Source organism: Cydia strobilella, chromosome 4, assembly GCF_947568885.1.
Source record: "Cydia strobilella chromosome 4, ilCydStro3.1, whole genome shotgun sequence".
Classification (NCBI taxonomy): Eukaryota; Metazoa; Arthropoda; class Insecta; order Lepidoptera; family Tortricidae; genus Cydia; species Cydia strobilella.
Genome location: NC_086044.1, coordinates 13,370,466 through 13,388,117, shown reverse-complemented (window position 1 = coordinate 13,388,117; position 17,652 = coordinate 13,370,466). Strand labels below are relative to the sequence as shown.

At 36.6% G+C, this 17,652-nt stretch overlaps 2 protein-coding genes across 10 annotated transcripts in view; one reads left to right on the top strand and one right to left on the bottom strand.

Moving 5' to 3' along the window:
* Positions 1-17,652, bottom strand: part of LOC134741031 (neural-cadherin) — a 456,653-nt gene that overhangs the window by 259,676 nt on the left and 179,325 nt on the right. The window lies entirely within an intron of this gene.
* LOC134741161 (uncharacterized) lies at positions 12,554-13,573 on the top strand. Its single transcript, XM_063673932.1, has 3 exons — positions 12,554-12,802; positions 12,878-13,024; positions 13,220-13,573. Exons 1-3 carry the CDS (start codon positions 12,749-12,751, stop codon positions 13,376-13,378), a joined length of 360 nt encoding a protein of 119 aa, XP_063530002.1. The 5' UTR covers positions 12,554-12,748; the 3' UTR covers positions 13,379-13,573.

Below are 17,652 nucleotides of genomic sequence, written 5' to 3'. Positions count from 1 at the left end.
CTACGGATCGCTGACAAAACGCCCGTGCGACGCACCGACGCTTTCCTTCACTCTTGTAACTCACTGCTTCAATAGGACGTTAATCAATCTGTCCGTCGTAGAGTGGCAACTCGGGCTTTTTAGCGCTGACAGGATCTTTCAAATTGTTAAAGCCGTCTTATACTTGAGAAACCGATTTTTTGCGGGGTACTATTATTTATACCATTTAAAACATTTAATTCAAACAGTTAAGCATACTTTCAGATCTGGATTAGTAATTCAAACAAACCCTATAATCCTTTTAATATTATACTGTATTAAACTACATTAAACTATTTCGCTATTTGATTAGCCGGATTATACAGAATTGAGTATTAGATAATCCTCTGCGTAATCCACCAAAATTATCGATGAGTAGTTACCGCGTAATTAAGATGAATGATTATGATAGTATAACAATAAACGGTGAAGTAGGTAGGTAATATACATAAAATATAATATGTTACCGTAAAAATATTTTTTTGTGAAAACGCGTTTTCCCTAGGTAAAACTAGATTTCCGTATCGCCTCAGTGAAAACTAGTTTTAACTGGGATTTTTCAGCCAAAACTAGTTTTCGCAAAGTGCCTCGGAGAAGCTAGTTATAAATAAGTAATTGTTCAAAAATGTATTCCAGTGTAAACTAGTTTCGACTAGACGATACAAATACATACATAACACAAAAAAAAATATTTTGTAAGTTAACATTATAAATAAAATACATTACTTACATAAAGTCCGTTCTGGCTGCTTGATCACGGCTAACCTAACATGTATTAAATCACATTTATCGGGTCTATCGCGAATTTATTTTATTACCTTTATTTACCGACGTTTCGACACAGGTTTCACTGGGCGTGGTCGTGGCTAACTGACGTCCCAGCAAAATGTCAAAACAGAGATTTGTGTGACTACCCGACGAAAAGTGTATGAAAAAGTTTGGGGTAGACAAAACATTTTCAAACCACCCACTACACATAAATGTTAATTATTGTCAATAGTCCGACACGCAACACTCACAACATCCACGCACACATCCGAAGATATATCCCTTAGTTTTAACTTCTGGATCAAGTGGTCCCCAAGTTGCCGATAAGTTAAATCCATCTTCCCTATTAAAAGTTTTGGCATGTGACTGTTTTGATATTTTGCTGGGACTTCAGTTAGCCGCGACCACGACCAGTGAAACTGCCGAAACGTCGGTAAATAAAGGTAACAAAATAAATTCGCGATACACCCGATAAATGTGATTTAATATGTGTACATAGCGCGAAGGTTTTAAATGTTATACTAACGCGCTCCTCCGTCGTAGCGCCTATTATTTGACTCTGACGGAATACCGTAAAAAAAGTTTTAACTAGTGTAAACGCATTTTCAATAGGTAGTTAAAACTAGTTTAAACTGAAATTAATTTTCAATAATTAGTAAAAACTAGTTTTCTACATGGCCTAGTTAAAAGTAATTTTCACCAAGGTGTTCCAGTAAACTATTTTTAATTAGTGAAAACGCGTTTTGAAAATGGCGATACGGAAAACTAGTTTTAACTAGGGAAAACGCGTTTTGACTTAAAAGTTTTTACTTACAGTTGCAGTGTAAAAATAAACTTATACTTATTAATATAGAAGCTGTAACGCGATACATAAACTGATCTGAATCATAGAGGTGGGTAAGGAATGAGGACCATTTCGACATTCCTGAGGTTAGCGACGGAATGCTGAGGCATCTAAATTGAGGTGACCAATCAAGGACAATCTACTGGCGCAGCTAGATATGGACAACGTGTAAAGACTATACAAGTAAGTAAGTAAGTAAATATTCTTTATTGTGCACCATAAAGTTAAAAAAATACACAGAAAGAGAAATACAAGCATAAGACTAGGTAACAATAGGCGGTCTTATCGCTAAAAAGCGATCTCTTCCAGACAACCTTTGGGTAGCAGGAAAGTTAAGTACTTGCAACTTTGAACGGGTAGTGCCGATATACATATAAATTAACAATTTATTACAAGTACTAACTTAGATGTGTATGAAATAACAAAGATCTCTCATGCGTACCTATCGCTTAATTTATAACATCTAATCTATGTAGGTATGTGTGCTGCCAATGATGTGTCTGATATTAATGAATAATATACTGTATTACTAAGATGATTGACTTAACATTGATTAGATCCGGTATCTTGTAATTACAGCATAACCTATCTACTAATTTGTACATATAGCAAACTTTTTAAGATGGTAAGAGATAGGTTAAAACGATTTCAATACCTATCGAAATCTTAAAAAGATAATAAATGTTAAATATATGAATTCTTAGACACAAAACGTACCTACTTACCATTTTGACAATATTTTTATCATGTGATATTGAAAAAAGAAACTGTATTTTCTGACTTAAACTACTTATATAAACTCTAAAAACAGCGGGTACGCCAACCGTTAAATCGAATAGAATGTTGAACATTGCTGGCATAGACGCCACTGCATAGTTGATGTAGCGCTGAGGTAGGTCACAACTATTTTCAGAAAGGGTGAGTTTAATACAAAGCGTCGTTGAGCTTGGCGTAGAATAGTGCTTCAGTATAAGTGGAAGGCGTTAGGTTATAACATTGCAGCGAGCGGTAATAGCGCAGTGAATTAAAGAGTTCACTTGAATTCGGTACGACATATGTAAAACGTTGGCACAGCACCATATACCGCTACGCTTGAAACAATACATACTAGTCGTGTGACTAATCTTAAAACAAAACCAACTGTACTTCCTGCTCATTCTATACTATGGTAAAACAAAATCGGGGAAAGGTTCCCTGTATCATTTTACTTTTACTAGTACCTCCAGTTAAGCCCCACATTCACAAGAAGCAAATATGCAGGATTAGTTGTTGACGACAAATCCCCGAGCGAACGTGGTGGTACATGAACTTGTCGCTCAGACAAATCCGTAGCTCTGCGCGCGCCGACGATCTAGTCCATAGTTGTAATGGGGCCCACTGACTATCAGTCCGCCGGACGATACCGGCCTGTCAGTTAGAACAAAAATTTGGCAGTTCCTAACAACTGACAGGCCGATATCGTCCGACGGACTGATAGTCAGTGGGCCCCTTAAGGCGCGCGCGGCTCTATCAATCATAAACGCGAGCAAGGCGAGGCGAACGCACGGCACACTGTTCCAAGCCGTTGCCACGACCCGCTCATTCATCACACTTCGAGCGCTCCTAAGTGCTTTATCGCACTGCACTCTCATGCGCCAGAACCAAGTCTGTTATCCCATTTTGATGAAAAAGCCAAATGCGAAATCGATTAGTGATTATTTAAACATAAACAAGAAAATAAAGAACTCTGCAGTCTTAATTGCTGTTAAACCAACTTCCATAGATGACATCCTATTGTATTTATTACAAATGGATTTCTAGGTAAATAAACTGGCGTTACACAAACTGCTACGCCGTAGCGCGTAGCGTTTATAAGCAATCAACATTCTACCACAGTTGATACCAATGTATACAGGTATATTCAAATAGTAATTTCTTGTGATAGGTATGATTACGGAAGTGAGGAAGAGGTTATGGATATGATTTGTCAGCAGTCAACAAGGACATTTTTTTTAACCAGAAATGTCACTTTTGATAATAACTTTATAATCATCATCATCATCACATCACAAGTACAAGCGAAATGCAAGCACGAATGAGAACAAATTGACATCATGAAATAAAACTATGAAAAGGGATTATATCGCGTATATTGAATTTATAATACATCCCGACGTTTCGAACCCTTTACAGCATTTGTGATCAACGAGTGACTGAGGAAAAATTACAAAGTGCAAAAATACCCACATACTAAAAATAATGAACAATCATAGACTATAAACTTTAAGGCTGGTTGTACATGCATAATCGGTTCATAAGGCTAGTTATACACTACAATTATTTTCAAGTAAAGATATATCCACCTCGGAACCGAGAAGATTTAATTCCCTCCTAAATTATAGGAGGGTATCCCAATATGGGACCGGCAACAAACTCGGCGGGACACATCTTTTCAAAACATATTATACTCAGATTGTCCAACATCATCCAACACTAAGGTCTCACAGTCTATATTTCGCTTGCTCCTTTATCAGATGGACTACAGGATCCCGAGCTGGTGGTAGAGATAAGCCATCTTCCCTATTAAAGTTTGGATATTTCTTAATGGCCTCGCGCAGCATTCTGGGTATGTAACGCTTCTCCTTGGCAAGAACTTTTCAAGTAAAGATATATATATATATATATATATATATATCTATAAAGAAAGATATAGATATATATATATATTAAGAAATTAATTGTAGTGTTTAACTAGCCTTATGAACCGATTTTGCATGTACAACCAGCCTTAAAGTTTATAGTCTATGATTGTTCATTATTTTTAGTATTTGGGTATTTTTGCACTTTGTAATTTTTCCTCAGTCACCCGTTGACCACGAACGCTGTAAAGGGTTCGAAACGTCGGGATGTATTATACATTCAATATACGCGATATAATCCGTTTTCAAAGTTTTATTTCATGAGTAACTATCGCGGTAACCGAAGACAATATTAAATTGACATCATTTTGACGTAACAAAATGCAAGTTCGAATTGGCCTCTAGGAATTACACACGGTACATAATTTAAAACTACCTTGTTGTGAACAAATACAAAACCAGAAATATCCTTATGACAATTTGTGCCACATTATACCCTTAACACACCACGACTTTAATCAACTTTTTTTTTTTCAACAATAAGGGTCGGTTGCACCAAACCGTCTGCAACCGTAAAAGAGTTCGCAAAGATTTATTGTATGAGAATTTTGATAGTTCTCTGCTGAATGATGTTGATAAATCTGTCAAATGCGGTTGGTGCACCTGGGCCTAAGTGTTCACTACTACCAGGCCAAACGTACACTGATATCATGCAGAATGGTATGTAAATGATATCATTTATTTTTATTATTTACAACGACGGGACTTAATCGCGTAAAATAAGTTTTAAATTTACCTCCGACGTTTCGAGGACGGCGTTGTCCCCGTGGTCTCGGAGAAGACTGGCTAAAGTTGACATCAACATCTTCTAGGCGCGCGAGTTTTTCGAACTACCCGCACTTGGTCTTGTCTCCAGGCAACCGGCATTTTTACCTTATGTGAAAGGAGTAACGGATAAGGTTGGCACAGTACTTGAGAGGTACTCTATAAAGACGGTATACACTCCTTTATCCAAAATTGCAGGAAACCTGAGGTCACCGAAGGACGTTATCCCGTTCCAGTCACCTGGCGTTTATAAGATCGATTGCAGTTGTGCTAGTTCCTACATCGGGGAAACGAAACGTACCATTGCGGAGCGAGTTAAGGAACATATCGCAGCTGTCAAGAACCGTCAGGTGAACAAGTCTGCCGTTGCTGAGCATTTACTAGAGTCAGGGCCAAACCACTGGATTGAGCTTCACAACACTAGAATACTTTCTACAGATCGTGGGTTTTATAGTAGAAAAATCCGTGAAGCCATTGAAATCAAGAAACATAGAAATTTCAATCAAGATGAAGGTTTTAAGATCTCATCCACATGGAACCCAGTCATTAGTAAGTGTAAGCGAAACCAAATATCGAGAGTTGAAAAATCGAATATTGTGAGTGTTGTGTGTCGACCCGGTAACATCCCTAGTGCACAAAACGTTCAAGTTAATAAACAAGACCAAGTGCGGGTAGTTCGAAAAACTCGCGCGCCTAGAAGATGTTGATGTCAACTTTAGCCAGTCTTCTCCGAGACCACGGGGACAACGCCGTCCTCGAAACGTCGGAGGTAAATTTAAAACTTATTTTACACGATTAAGTCCCGTCGTTGTAAATAATAATAAGTAAAAATCGTGAAAGTTTAAATCATCATTTATTTTATTTATCATGCGTCTCGCTTGCGCCAATACGTGTACAGACAAGTACGAGCGAAATGCACGATAAGTAAATTAATGACATTAGTTATATTATTCTGATGTCAGTGTACGTTCGAATTGGCCTGTAGGTGTAGATTTTGACCATAATTTAATCATTATTTCTGTAATTTCGCGCATTTTTCACCCATCCTCCTGAAGCTGTGTATGTAAACACTGTTTTGTTCAAATGTTAATGCTGGTTTTCACTCACATGGTTTTATTTCCCCTGAAGCTAGCAAAAGCTACGAACTGAAAACTAGATAACGTTTCTCTACAGTTCAACAAACTTATTACCTACACTTTTCACGTTACTGAACATAACAAGTTATGTTTAATATCCGCTTAGCAAATAATCTAAAACGGAAGAAACGTAATCCTAGCGTAGAATATATTTTATTCTTCATTTGTGACGTTTTTAATTAAAAGGTACCACATTGTCGCTTACCATAAGGACGAAAATTGCTTGTATCTTTATACGAAAAACCTGTCAGAGCGTCCTTATGGCAAGCGACAATGTGGTACCATTTGCTTGAAAACGACACATTTTATTCCATTTAAGTGTACCTTTAGGATGAGAGGTTGTTGGGTTGTTTGTTAGTTTGTCGCCGTTCTACCCCACGGGCTGCCATCATGAAGACGGGCTGACAACATGTGGAGAGTGACATGATGTTTAAGACGATCTATAATTTGTCGTACTAAAATTGTTACGTACAAGCGTTTGTTGCTAACTCGATCAGTCGATCTATAATTTGTCGTATAGTCAGCAGCAGAAGTTGCTAAGCGGGCGAGGTGTTCAAATTACTTTGACACGCTCTTACTCTCTTAACAATAAAGTCGCGTCAAGATAGATTTTGAACACCTCGCCCGCTTAGCAACTTCTGCTGCTGACTGTACTACTGTTGATTTTTGGAATTTGACGTTTGAGATTTAAGAACAAGTTTGGGAACAAATCAAATTATTTTATTAAATATTTTGATTTGTGTATTTTCAGTAGTCACACTACTATATATAAATTAAAAACTAGCCGAGGCGAGGTGGCCTAGGGGTTCATGGCGTTAGCCGCGATAGCTACAGACGCCGGTTCGAATCCGGCCTACACCACTGGAGGGCTTCGTCACTTTTTTTTTTAAATATAATAATATGACATCTATTACCGTTTTTAGATTTAACTAGTGAATTGTAATGCCTATCTCATATTTTCATTTCTACTATAAGACCTGACCATCTATCTTGTATTTTATAGTTAGGTACCTTATCAATCTTATCATCCTATACTAATTATATTTCTATATATGAGTATATGTTGCACAAAGATGACAATTTAACATTAATGTAGGGGGTTCATATTATACCAGTATTTTGTACATTTAATAATAGCGAAACTTTCGGGGCACTGTTTGCTCATTAACACCACGGGGTCTATCCTATAGGTATATAAACCCATTTTCTACTATGTCTAAAGAAATTCATTAAGTTAAAACAAAAAGGAACCCTATTGTCAGGATCTTACTGTGAGGAGTTTACTGTGAGTCGCTCCCGATCGAAACGGCATTGTCATGAGCTCATGTCGATCGTACCCACGCGTTCTGAAGCCGTAGTTTGAATAACAAATTAAAGTCTTCTCGAATATCGCTTCATACATGAAAGTGGCAGGAATTGAGCAAGATTTAAGAAGAAGTCTTTCGAAGAAGTTTTTCGGTTAGGCAATTTTCTAATACTTTGCAGAAGCAGAATGTTGTGAAAGTTACCGTTTTATACATTTAGTATACTAACAAAAAATTACAAACAGAATACAACAAAATTACAATAAAAATACCTATTACTTAAAAATAACCACAATATACTTAACTAATACTAAACCTAAACTAACCCATAAAACCTAGTCGAACAACCCACCCTGTGCGTGCGTGCGTGCGTGCATGCGTGTGTGTGTGTGTGTGTGTGTGTGTGTGTGTGTGTGTGTGTGTGTGTGTGTGTATGTGTGTGTGTGTGTGTGTGTGTGTGTGTGTGTGTGTGTGTGTGTGTGTGTGTGTGTGTGTGTGTGTGTGTGTGTGTGTGTGTGTGTGTGTGTGAGAGAGAGAGAGAGAGAGAGAGAGAGTGTGTGTGAATAATTTTTGTACGGCGTGCTTTGTTAGCCCTTATATAATATTGTTCAAAAAAATACTTTGTCGAATTAAGACTCCAAATATTTTTGATCTACTGCAACTCAGGACATTCCTGCACACGAAACGGAAATTTGTAACATTCATTGACCGTTCACATACCATATTAATTGCGAATACTCGAACTCTCAATTTAAAAACCTTCGCTTAGTTTTGCAATTCTCTGCAATCGAACGCTACAAAAAAAGAGTTGAGCTTGAGACTTAAAGGAGAGGACTTTAATGACTCGAGTCTTTACCGAATAGTCCGAGTCCGATTATGTTACGAGCACAATATAAGTTACTATTTCCAGGGCTCGGAACCGGTTTTTTTTTAACCCAAAATAGCCCAATATGTTTAATTATTTTATGCTCTTTACGTAGGACTGAATCATGTATTTAGGTAACAACTTCGTCTTATTAGATTGTCCCAATAAAAATGAAATAATAAACCAAAGAACGAAAAAGAACGTAATAATACCGGATTTTTTGTATGAAGAAACAACCGGTTCCGAGCCTTGCTTTATACGGTAAAAACTATTCCGCGAACACGGGACCTAAGTGAGCGCGTGCGGGATTATTAAAATTAATGGCTTTATTAAAGCGGGGGCGCATCAAAATATGTAAACTACGCCGCACTATCCATATGAATGGGTGAGCTGCGGTAGGAAATATGGAGGGAACCCTTATTCGGAACAGATAGCGGCCGGCGCGCGACGAGAGCGCGGCATATTAGGACCTTACATTCACCCAACACGACCCGGATACACGTCTTTATCAAATCTGTTATTAAACTTGGCAGCTGTAGCATACGTAAGAAGACAGATAAATCGAATCGACTAAATCATCGAAATCGCTGTGCTGGTGTCGCCTCGTGACAGAAAACAAATAACCGATTATAAGGGACTACCATGTTTTTAAGGCGAGGTTTCCTCAGAATATGTGATTTTGTATAACATGTAATTATAAAATAGATGTTTTGTAAATGGTATTATTTCGAGATAAGTACTGCATATTAGAAAAGTGAAAAAATATAGGTGTGCTATATTTGAGATCTTCATCTAGTCAAGAAAAACATTTTACTCTGGTTAAAACCACGCTGCGTTGACCATCACGTTTCACTCACAGGCATTTACAAAGGAGGCGAGGCGCTCTCACACTAGCGCTACCCATAGCTAAAACTAGTCATACAAGACATATACATATTTACTGTTTTCCCTCTCTTCAGCGCTTTGTCAAGTTTATACAATGTTGTATATCTGTTTCATTCGCGAGTGATACACATAAGGTGTAAGAATAAGTCAGCTTTTTTTTTATTGAGTGTTTTTACGGTACTCTGTTAAGAATATAGCAATTCGTTGAAGATCGACACTACGAAATTCAGCGCGCAGGCGGAAACGCAAGTCCGTTTAATTGCAATTCAGGCTAAGCCTAGTGATCGGTGCATAAGCCGGGAAAGAGTGAGGCAGAGAGTCTGAGAGTGTGCGAGTGTAGCCTGATATAGCCGGTACTACTTGCCGCTCACGGATCTAATTTTATTGATACGAACTACAACTGTGAGAGAAAAAAACCGGGTTAGTCGAATACTCGATACAAAATATTGGTGAATAACGTACAAACGCAGTACCTAAGCCCAATAATGACCTAATCAAACAGCATATTTTAATTTAAAAAGTTGACAATGCCGGACATTTTTGAAAAAAATAACAAGTATTCATCAAAATCATGTGCTGTGACAATAATTATCGAATCGTAAGTTTATCTGGATCAAGCATCGAGTTAAATTGGCAAAAACGATTTACCTTCTCGTACTACCTAGAAAATTGGTCCAGCCCGAATTCAGACAAATACCAGTATCTATATCTTCCGGTACGTGCGACAGAAACCGCAACATCTGAACGAGAGGCCGCATTTACGGTCGTCACACTCCCGCCACAAAATTGATAGCACTTGTCCTAGAATTTCAGTTAAAAGGCAACTATGTCGATACCCTCGGAGTAGTGGTCAACTTAACTTTTCTAATTTAAATACCTAAAGCTGCGATCATTAAAGTTTTACAACTTATGTTATCGTTCATTATAGTTAATTCCATCTCATTTAGTAAAATGGAGCTACTTTAATAAGGTCACCTAGTAGATAGAATACTTCTGAAGTAACAAATAGAAAAAAAGCAAACCATCAGCACTTTACTTAGGTACGAAAGAATAGCGCTAGTTAATGCGCATTTTCCTTGAATGTGTAATTAAAAATAGTTTCATATCCTATTTCTTTTGCATCAGTATCATCTCTGATACATTACATTCTGAATAAACTTAATAATTTATGTATCAATACCAAGCGCGAAGCTACTTAGACAGCGAGTACTGCAAATAAGATAGATCTAGGTATATAGTTGTCGTTCAGAGAAGCAATATCGTGCCTAGCAGAAAGAACAAGTGGATCTTAGAGGTGTCACGTAATGGGGAAACGCATTAAGCTATCCAGAGTTTCGCCGCAACACGGTATAAAATGCACTAATGATTGTCGGTTCCCTAACGACTCTTAACGATTAATGCTCACTACTTGATTCTCCAGTACACTCAAACACTTATGCTCTTTCACGTTAGGTACATAACATTTTGCAATAGTAATGCGCTGCATGGAAATAGACGAAGAAAAATGTATAAAGTATTTTATCTACACACATATCACAAACCCTCTATGAAGGCATCAGCCTTCAAAATCCGTAAATAACGGCCAACATTAAGATAAACTATTTTGTTACAGCAATTTTTTTATCTGTGAAAATGTTATTATTGCTAAATAGGGAACGTGCGCGTTGGAGGGTCTGCCATCTTGTGGGGAATCGGAACCATAAACAAGTACGTCACATGTACATTGACACTTCACGCCTTTCGACTTTAAAAAACAAAGAAATTAGATTTAACCTATATTCTAATATCAGTCGAAATGACGTTTTATACGAAATGAAATGTTAATTGCATACAATTTTGACAAATCTCGCTTGTTAGTTGGTATCGAACCATATGGCAATCGACCCCCACTCTAGTTGGTCTCTGAATTTAAAAAAAAAACTACGGATGCGTGACATGTGTGAAAAAAGTTTTCTTTGCCGCCATTTGACGTGCAGTTTAACTAATAATTAGTTTTTAAGTAAAAAAATAATTTATTTTGTTGTTTTTAAAGTAACTAGCAAAAGTTTCGTGTGAAATGTGCGATAAAGATATTTCGGAGACGCTACCTCATATCCGCGAATTCCGTCTGCAGAGAGCAACTATGCCCCAATGTCGGCTGTAATATGAGGTTAGTGAATAATATCATAGAAAGTTTATAATATGTGTGTAGATAAAGCAGTGTATGTAACTGTAAATAATTAGGCATTAAACGCTCGTGTGATTCTATTATGAAACGAACGAAGTGAGTAACCCACACTCGAGTTTTAATGCCTTTCATTGTGTAGCAGTCACATAAACTACTATAATGAACTGTTCTGCACTGCACTCGTAAGCTGCCTCATCGAGATTTCAGTGTGCTTGTAACATTAAATAATCGTACCGTGCACCCATATACCTACTTTTAATGTCTTGTTTATTTGCATTATTAATGTAAACCAACCTAATACAAATAATTAAATCGGTCATGAAGTAAAAAACAAAGACCAGTTCACGAAACCCATTTAAATTGATACCTATAACAAACGAATGGAAAAGAATTACGCTTAGTGAAACAAATCTATTTCCATAACAAACAGCTGAGCTGCAAATCCATTCCAACTGAAATTTGTTTTTGAAGCAGCATTTTTTTGTTACGATTATTTTAATTTGTTTTATTATTATTTTGTCACGTAATTTAAGCATATAATATGGTGTACAATATCATAATGATCACCCGGAAATTAAATCCGTTAAATTACGAATGATGATATTGTGTACGCACCATTCACTGTTTAAACATAATGGATATTTGTATATCAGTCACGAGAGAACTCAGCCGAGTGCGAACCATATCAGATATGTATTGGGCAGCGTTCGCTATCATAACAGCATTGTGCCTAGTGGGTTTCAATCAAAGCGATAACGTCAATTTTGTGAGTAAAACTAAACATATTCATATTATTGTTAATTTAACCAAACATTATTTCTACAAATGGGTAACTAAATAGTATAGGAAAACACACCGTATGTGCGTATGTCTTTACCATCAAAACATGAATATGTAAATGAACCATAAAATTAACTAGGTCGACGAAGTTTGTATAAAGTTCGCAGAAAAGTCACGAACCACAAAAGTAACCGAGAAGAATAAATAAATTATTCAAGTTACGAGAAATGTTCCGAGCTCACTTGTAATTAAATGAAAACATAAGTATATAAAATTTAAATTTGAATTAATGTTCTTAACAACAGAGTGGTGACTAATTTAATAACCTAAAGGACGTGGGGATAAACGTTTGTCTATCCTCTCCAAATTATTCTCTAATTCAGTTAACCGAAAGTTGTCGGCAAGTTGAGACAATGACAGCCCTTATAACTACTCCTACACTCAGGGCCCATACCGGAGCATATGGAGGTTATTCGAGACGTGCAAGGGTCCAAAACAAGGCGATTGTGGCAATGTGGAAATTCGAAACACTCAGAACATGTCCGATGTGATTTTTTATTTGGACTTTCCCAAAGATTGTCCAGTAACAAAGGTACAGTTTTACTTTAAGTAATGTGAAGTAAATGCCAAGGTTTACATAAACTGTTTAAAAAGAATATGTTTTCAGGCAAGAGTAACTGTGGGATCAGTGCAAAAAAACAACTACACAAAGAAAATGTTCAACTACCCTTTGGAAAAACCTTGCCAACACTTCGTTTTAGGCCCCATACTAGTAGATGCATTCAACTTAAGTAGTGCTTGTAAAATTAAAAAGGTAAGCTTACATTACTTAAATACATACTTAAAACATTTATTGTAGGTATGTATGTAGACAGCAAATACCTGTTTGTTTAAGCAATGGATCAACCTGGAGAAACCCTAAATCTTACAAAGACTCATTACACTCGTTGTAGAAAAGTACGTGGAGACAGTTCTACATATATTATATTTTTTATTACATTGTTTACAGGGGCAGTACACGGTCCATCTTAATATGCGGGAAACATGTACAAAGTTCCTGGGGTCAAACTTCTTCTACGGCATTTACACATTCAAAATATTTGCATTTAACAACGTCAACAATTTTTTTTGTGTCAAATCTGAATTAGTAGTCGCCGGAAAGCTATAAATTGAAAATATGCGTCACTTGAAGAGTAAAATATCGTCTTTTAGAATTGTATTGTCATTGCCTTTTACCGAAAAAATGTAGGGTCGCAGTTTTATGATATCATAGTTCGTTTAATGGAAGCGGAAGGTGGGGAGGGGCAACGCCGCATGGGAACAGGGTAGGACGAATTAGCAAATTTGATAGCAACAACGCGATTGAAAACAAAAATTTCTTCGTAGCGCTGGCTCTCTGACAAATACTTGGAATGCTAGACTTATATTCATACTCATACTCATACTTTATTGGTAATATAAATTACATGTCAAGATTTACATATGTACATTTCGGAAATATAAATGGATGAAATCAATTATTATTATTATATTGACCGGGATATAGACCGTGCGGTGCCGTACGTGCGTGCGTATCGGGAGCTCATAAACAATACAAAAGGTAATCACGGTTTATATCCCGGTCAATATAAGTCTAGTGAAACTAACCGTGAATCATTCAAAGCTCTTACTTGAAATGCATCCCGGTTGTTCAACACTAACCTACTCCGAAAATGATGGGATGAAATAATTTATTCAATAAGCATGAAATCGGAGTGTACTCGTAATATGGTGCATAAAATTAAAGTTAATACAAAATAGGATTTACGTGTAAAAGAGTTAATCAGCCCAAATATTCTGGTCTAAAATGTTATGCAAAGCGTTCATCGAAAGGAGCGGTAATAATAATAATCGTCATAGGACTAATTTCCGTGGCGCGATTAAAACTCGTTATAAATGGTAGCGGTGGCGAGCTCAGAGCCTGTCACCATTACCGCAAAAAGATGAAAACGGAACCCGCATTAAAGCGTGCTGATAATTTGTGAAACGTGAACGTATACATTATACCTGTTATATTTAGGCGGTTTATTAAACAACTGCTCAACCCTACTCAAACAACTCTTCATTCAATTCTAATTAATGCTGCTTTGTTATATGTATTGTTATTTAGATATATATCTGACATTTTTTTATGTACCTAATGCAGTAAAGGTGATTAAAAAATTTTGTGAATTATGAAACTAAATCACCCTCACTATTATCACCGTAAAGTTAACCTTTGTTTTTTTTTATTACTGAGAAGAAATCTATCGCCTCATTGGACACATTGCTAGGTGGCTCAGTAATAGCTTATTCACCTTCGCCTTTAATAGATCTAGACCGCATTTGTCAGAGAATACAGACGACGAAAGCGAATTCCATTCCTTAACAGTAATTGCGTAGAAAATTAAATCACGGCATAATGTTAATACATTTTTAATGGTCGGTAATAAGTAACCAGCAGATTACTCGTCTTAGTGGAAGGCCGAGTAAATCCGGCGGGTAATGGCGCGGCGGCATCTTAACGCTTGTTCCTACTTAACGAGCACCTCGTCTCGTGGCAACCAGTAAAATATAGATTTTGTATTACTTATATTACTTATTGTTGTTACGATTCTCCAGGTCACAGATACTGGTAACGTGAAGCGGTTATATCAATAAGCGATGCGAACGTCAGTTCAGGTCTCGGCGCCGACAGTGCTATGACACAAAGAAAATATTACCGGAGACAGTAACAAAACTATATTCACTAGGCTTATACTACACTATATTCTTAACAGTTTAAGCCTAGCAGTAGGTTTAAACTGTTAAGATTATATTCTTTTTGTTCCATACTTGCCACTTACATTTCCATGCTCATGGCAGCCATTGGGGTTCAAATACCGGTGAAAATTTTAGCTCCGTTGGTAATCATTAATTTAAATACGCCCAGGAATATAGACAACAGAAACACGAAGTTAAGATGTTTTTTCAACATCTACGGATAAAACCCACTTCTGATATTTTGTAATAAGAGTGTAATGAGTGGCTTAAATCAATTTATTTTACTCTAGGTTTCTCTCTTCTAGGACAGGGTAACAAGTAATAAGGGTCTTTAATACCTAGATTCAAGTACTCTGTCAGCGTAGTTGAAAGGACCGTAAGTCCCGAGGCCGAGTTGTATTGGACGAAGTGTAACTGAGATTGTTCGTTGGCCTTGTTTACTTATTTAGATGATTGGTGTATTTACTTTGTGTGACAGAAATCGTATGCTAAGTATATCTAGTTCATACGAAGCCATATATGGCAGTTATAACATTGAACTCTTATTGACATCTGCTAAAGGTCAAACGTAAAGAAATATTTTTTATGGCATGCACTTGAGGGTTAATTGGGAAAATTCATAAAACCTTACGAAATTTAAGAAGCGCCCTCGTTTTGTGTAGAGATGACGCAACTTTACATACACAAGACATGTATTGACGCAGTTTTTAGGGTTCCGTACCTCAAAAGGAAAAAACGGAACTCTTATAGGATCACTCGTGCGTCTGTCTGTCTGTCTGTCCGTCTGTCACAGCCTATTTTCTCCGATACTACTGGACCAATTAAGTTGAAATTTGGTACACATATGTAATTTTGTGACCCAAAGACGGACATGTAACGTAAACAAATGAATTTTAAACATGGGGGCCACTTTTGGGGGGTAAATGAGAAAATTAAAAAATAAAGTTTTTCTAACTATATCGTGTTATATATCAAATGAAAGAGCTCATTGTGAGAATCACAAATATATTTTTTTATAATTTTAGAAGTTATTCAAGAAAATAGGCAAGAAATGACCATTCTCCCCTTTATCTCCGAAGCTACTGGGTCTAAAATTTTGAAAAAAATACACAAAATAGATCTTTACCTATAGATTACAGGAAAACCTATTAGAAATTGCAGTCAAGCGTGAGTCGGACTTTATTACAGTTTAAATTGTGTAATGTACGGAACCCTTAGAACGCGAGTCCGACTCGCACTTGGCCGGTTTTTTTGCAGAAGGGCAGCTTTCGGTGTTTTTTTCTATATGTGATATAACCTGATCTCTTCCCCACCTCATATAACAGTAGTAGTACAAACTAATTTTCCAATTTAAAGGTTACAATTAGAGTCGGTTAGTAGAGTTCGTTCTGGTTTGTGCAGATATAAGCCCTTATATAAGACACGTGTCATGATTAGCAAGCCTACTGTCTGTGTATATTATTTCTGCGGTGGTGGTACAATGCGCGGCTTCGCTAATTTCGCTAAACGCGATATAAATTACATCCGCAAACAATGACGTCGCCTGCCCGACACGGACCACCTAGTTATATTTAATTCATTATTTAAATTTCATTTCGCATTTTTTTTTCAAAACAAACGTATTTTGAACACACGTGCCTACTAAACAGCCTTTTTCCACATCACCTCTGAGTTAATAATTCATGATATAACCTACCCTTGCATAAACATGGTTAGGCTATGCGTTGCATTAGTGTGTTAGTACTACTTAGTACATATTGTTGATACCGATATATGCCGATTAATTAAATAACGTACAAAACTAATATTTAATAGTATTTTTAACACGGTGTATGGTGTTCTTGTTTTTATTGAAATTGTAACTATTAAACATATGTATTATGAAATAATGAAGTTTCATTTCATTTTTGTAAATTACTAATATCAAGAACCTGTAGTGTCCTATAAGTTATTATTTCATTAAATAAAAACAAGGCCACGTAGAAAAGGGCAATAAACGGATTTAACATTGCCATACATAACACTGAGCACCACACTAAACGCGAGGAACAGTATATGTCATCATTAAATATTTTTAAACAGAAAAAAAACGTATGTTGCCGAAGTTAATACAAACGCAAGTTGTAACCTAACCAAAACAAATAACCATCTAGTCGGTTAAGTCCACAAATAATAGCAATTTGTATACTTTTATTTAAAAAATACGTTTTAAGTGCATCGGTGTAAAAATAACGTATTTTGGTGAGCTTCCTACTTATTTTTACGAATACGAAAAATATTTTGATCTGAACGAAACATCGCATCCTACATGTATATGATTGAATAATTAAAAGTAAAGTAATTAGCGTCAGCCAGATATTTTCTTTTGAAGTCGGAAGCCGTGTGTTTGCGTCGAATGAAATCAGCGTTAAAGATTTATACTACTCTTTATATAGGGTAACTATAGTACATTGTAGGAGAGGCCGGAAAACTGCTCAAAGATGGACGAGTGAGTTTGAGGGCCGACACTTTAGTCAAGGCCCTCAAATAATACGAGTCCATCATTAGGGTTTCCGGCCGAGGCATTACATAGTGCTTTTCACGACTACTGCGAGGAAATAAGAAAACATTTTCATAACTATAAGTACTTAACCCGCGATTTCTCTGGTAGCAAATTACTAG

Bases quoted from the DNA above. Each gene is read 5' to 3' on its own strand.
- LOC134741161 (XM_063673932.1), top strand. From the start codon at position 12,749: ATGTCCGATGTGATTTTTTATTTGGACTTTCCCAAAGATTGTCCAGTA. The intron at 12,803-12,877 runs GTACAGTTTTAC...ATATGTTTTCAG, and splicing joins AAGATTGTCCAGTAACAAAG to GCAAGAGTAACTGTGGGATC. The intron at 13,025-13,219 runs GTAAGCTTACAT...CATTGTTTACAG, and splicing joins GTGCTTGTAAAATTAAAAAG to GGGCAGTACACGGTCCATCT.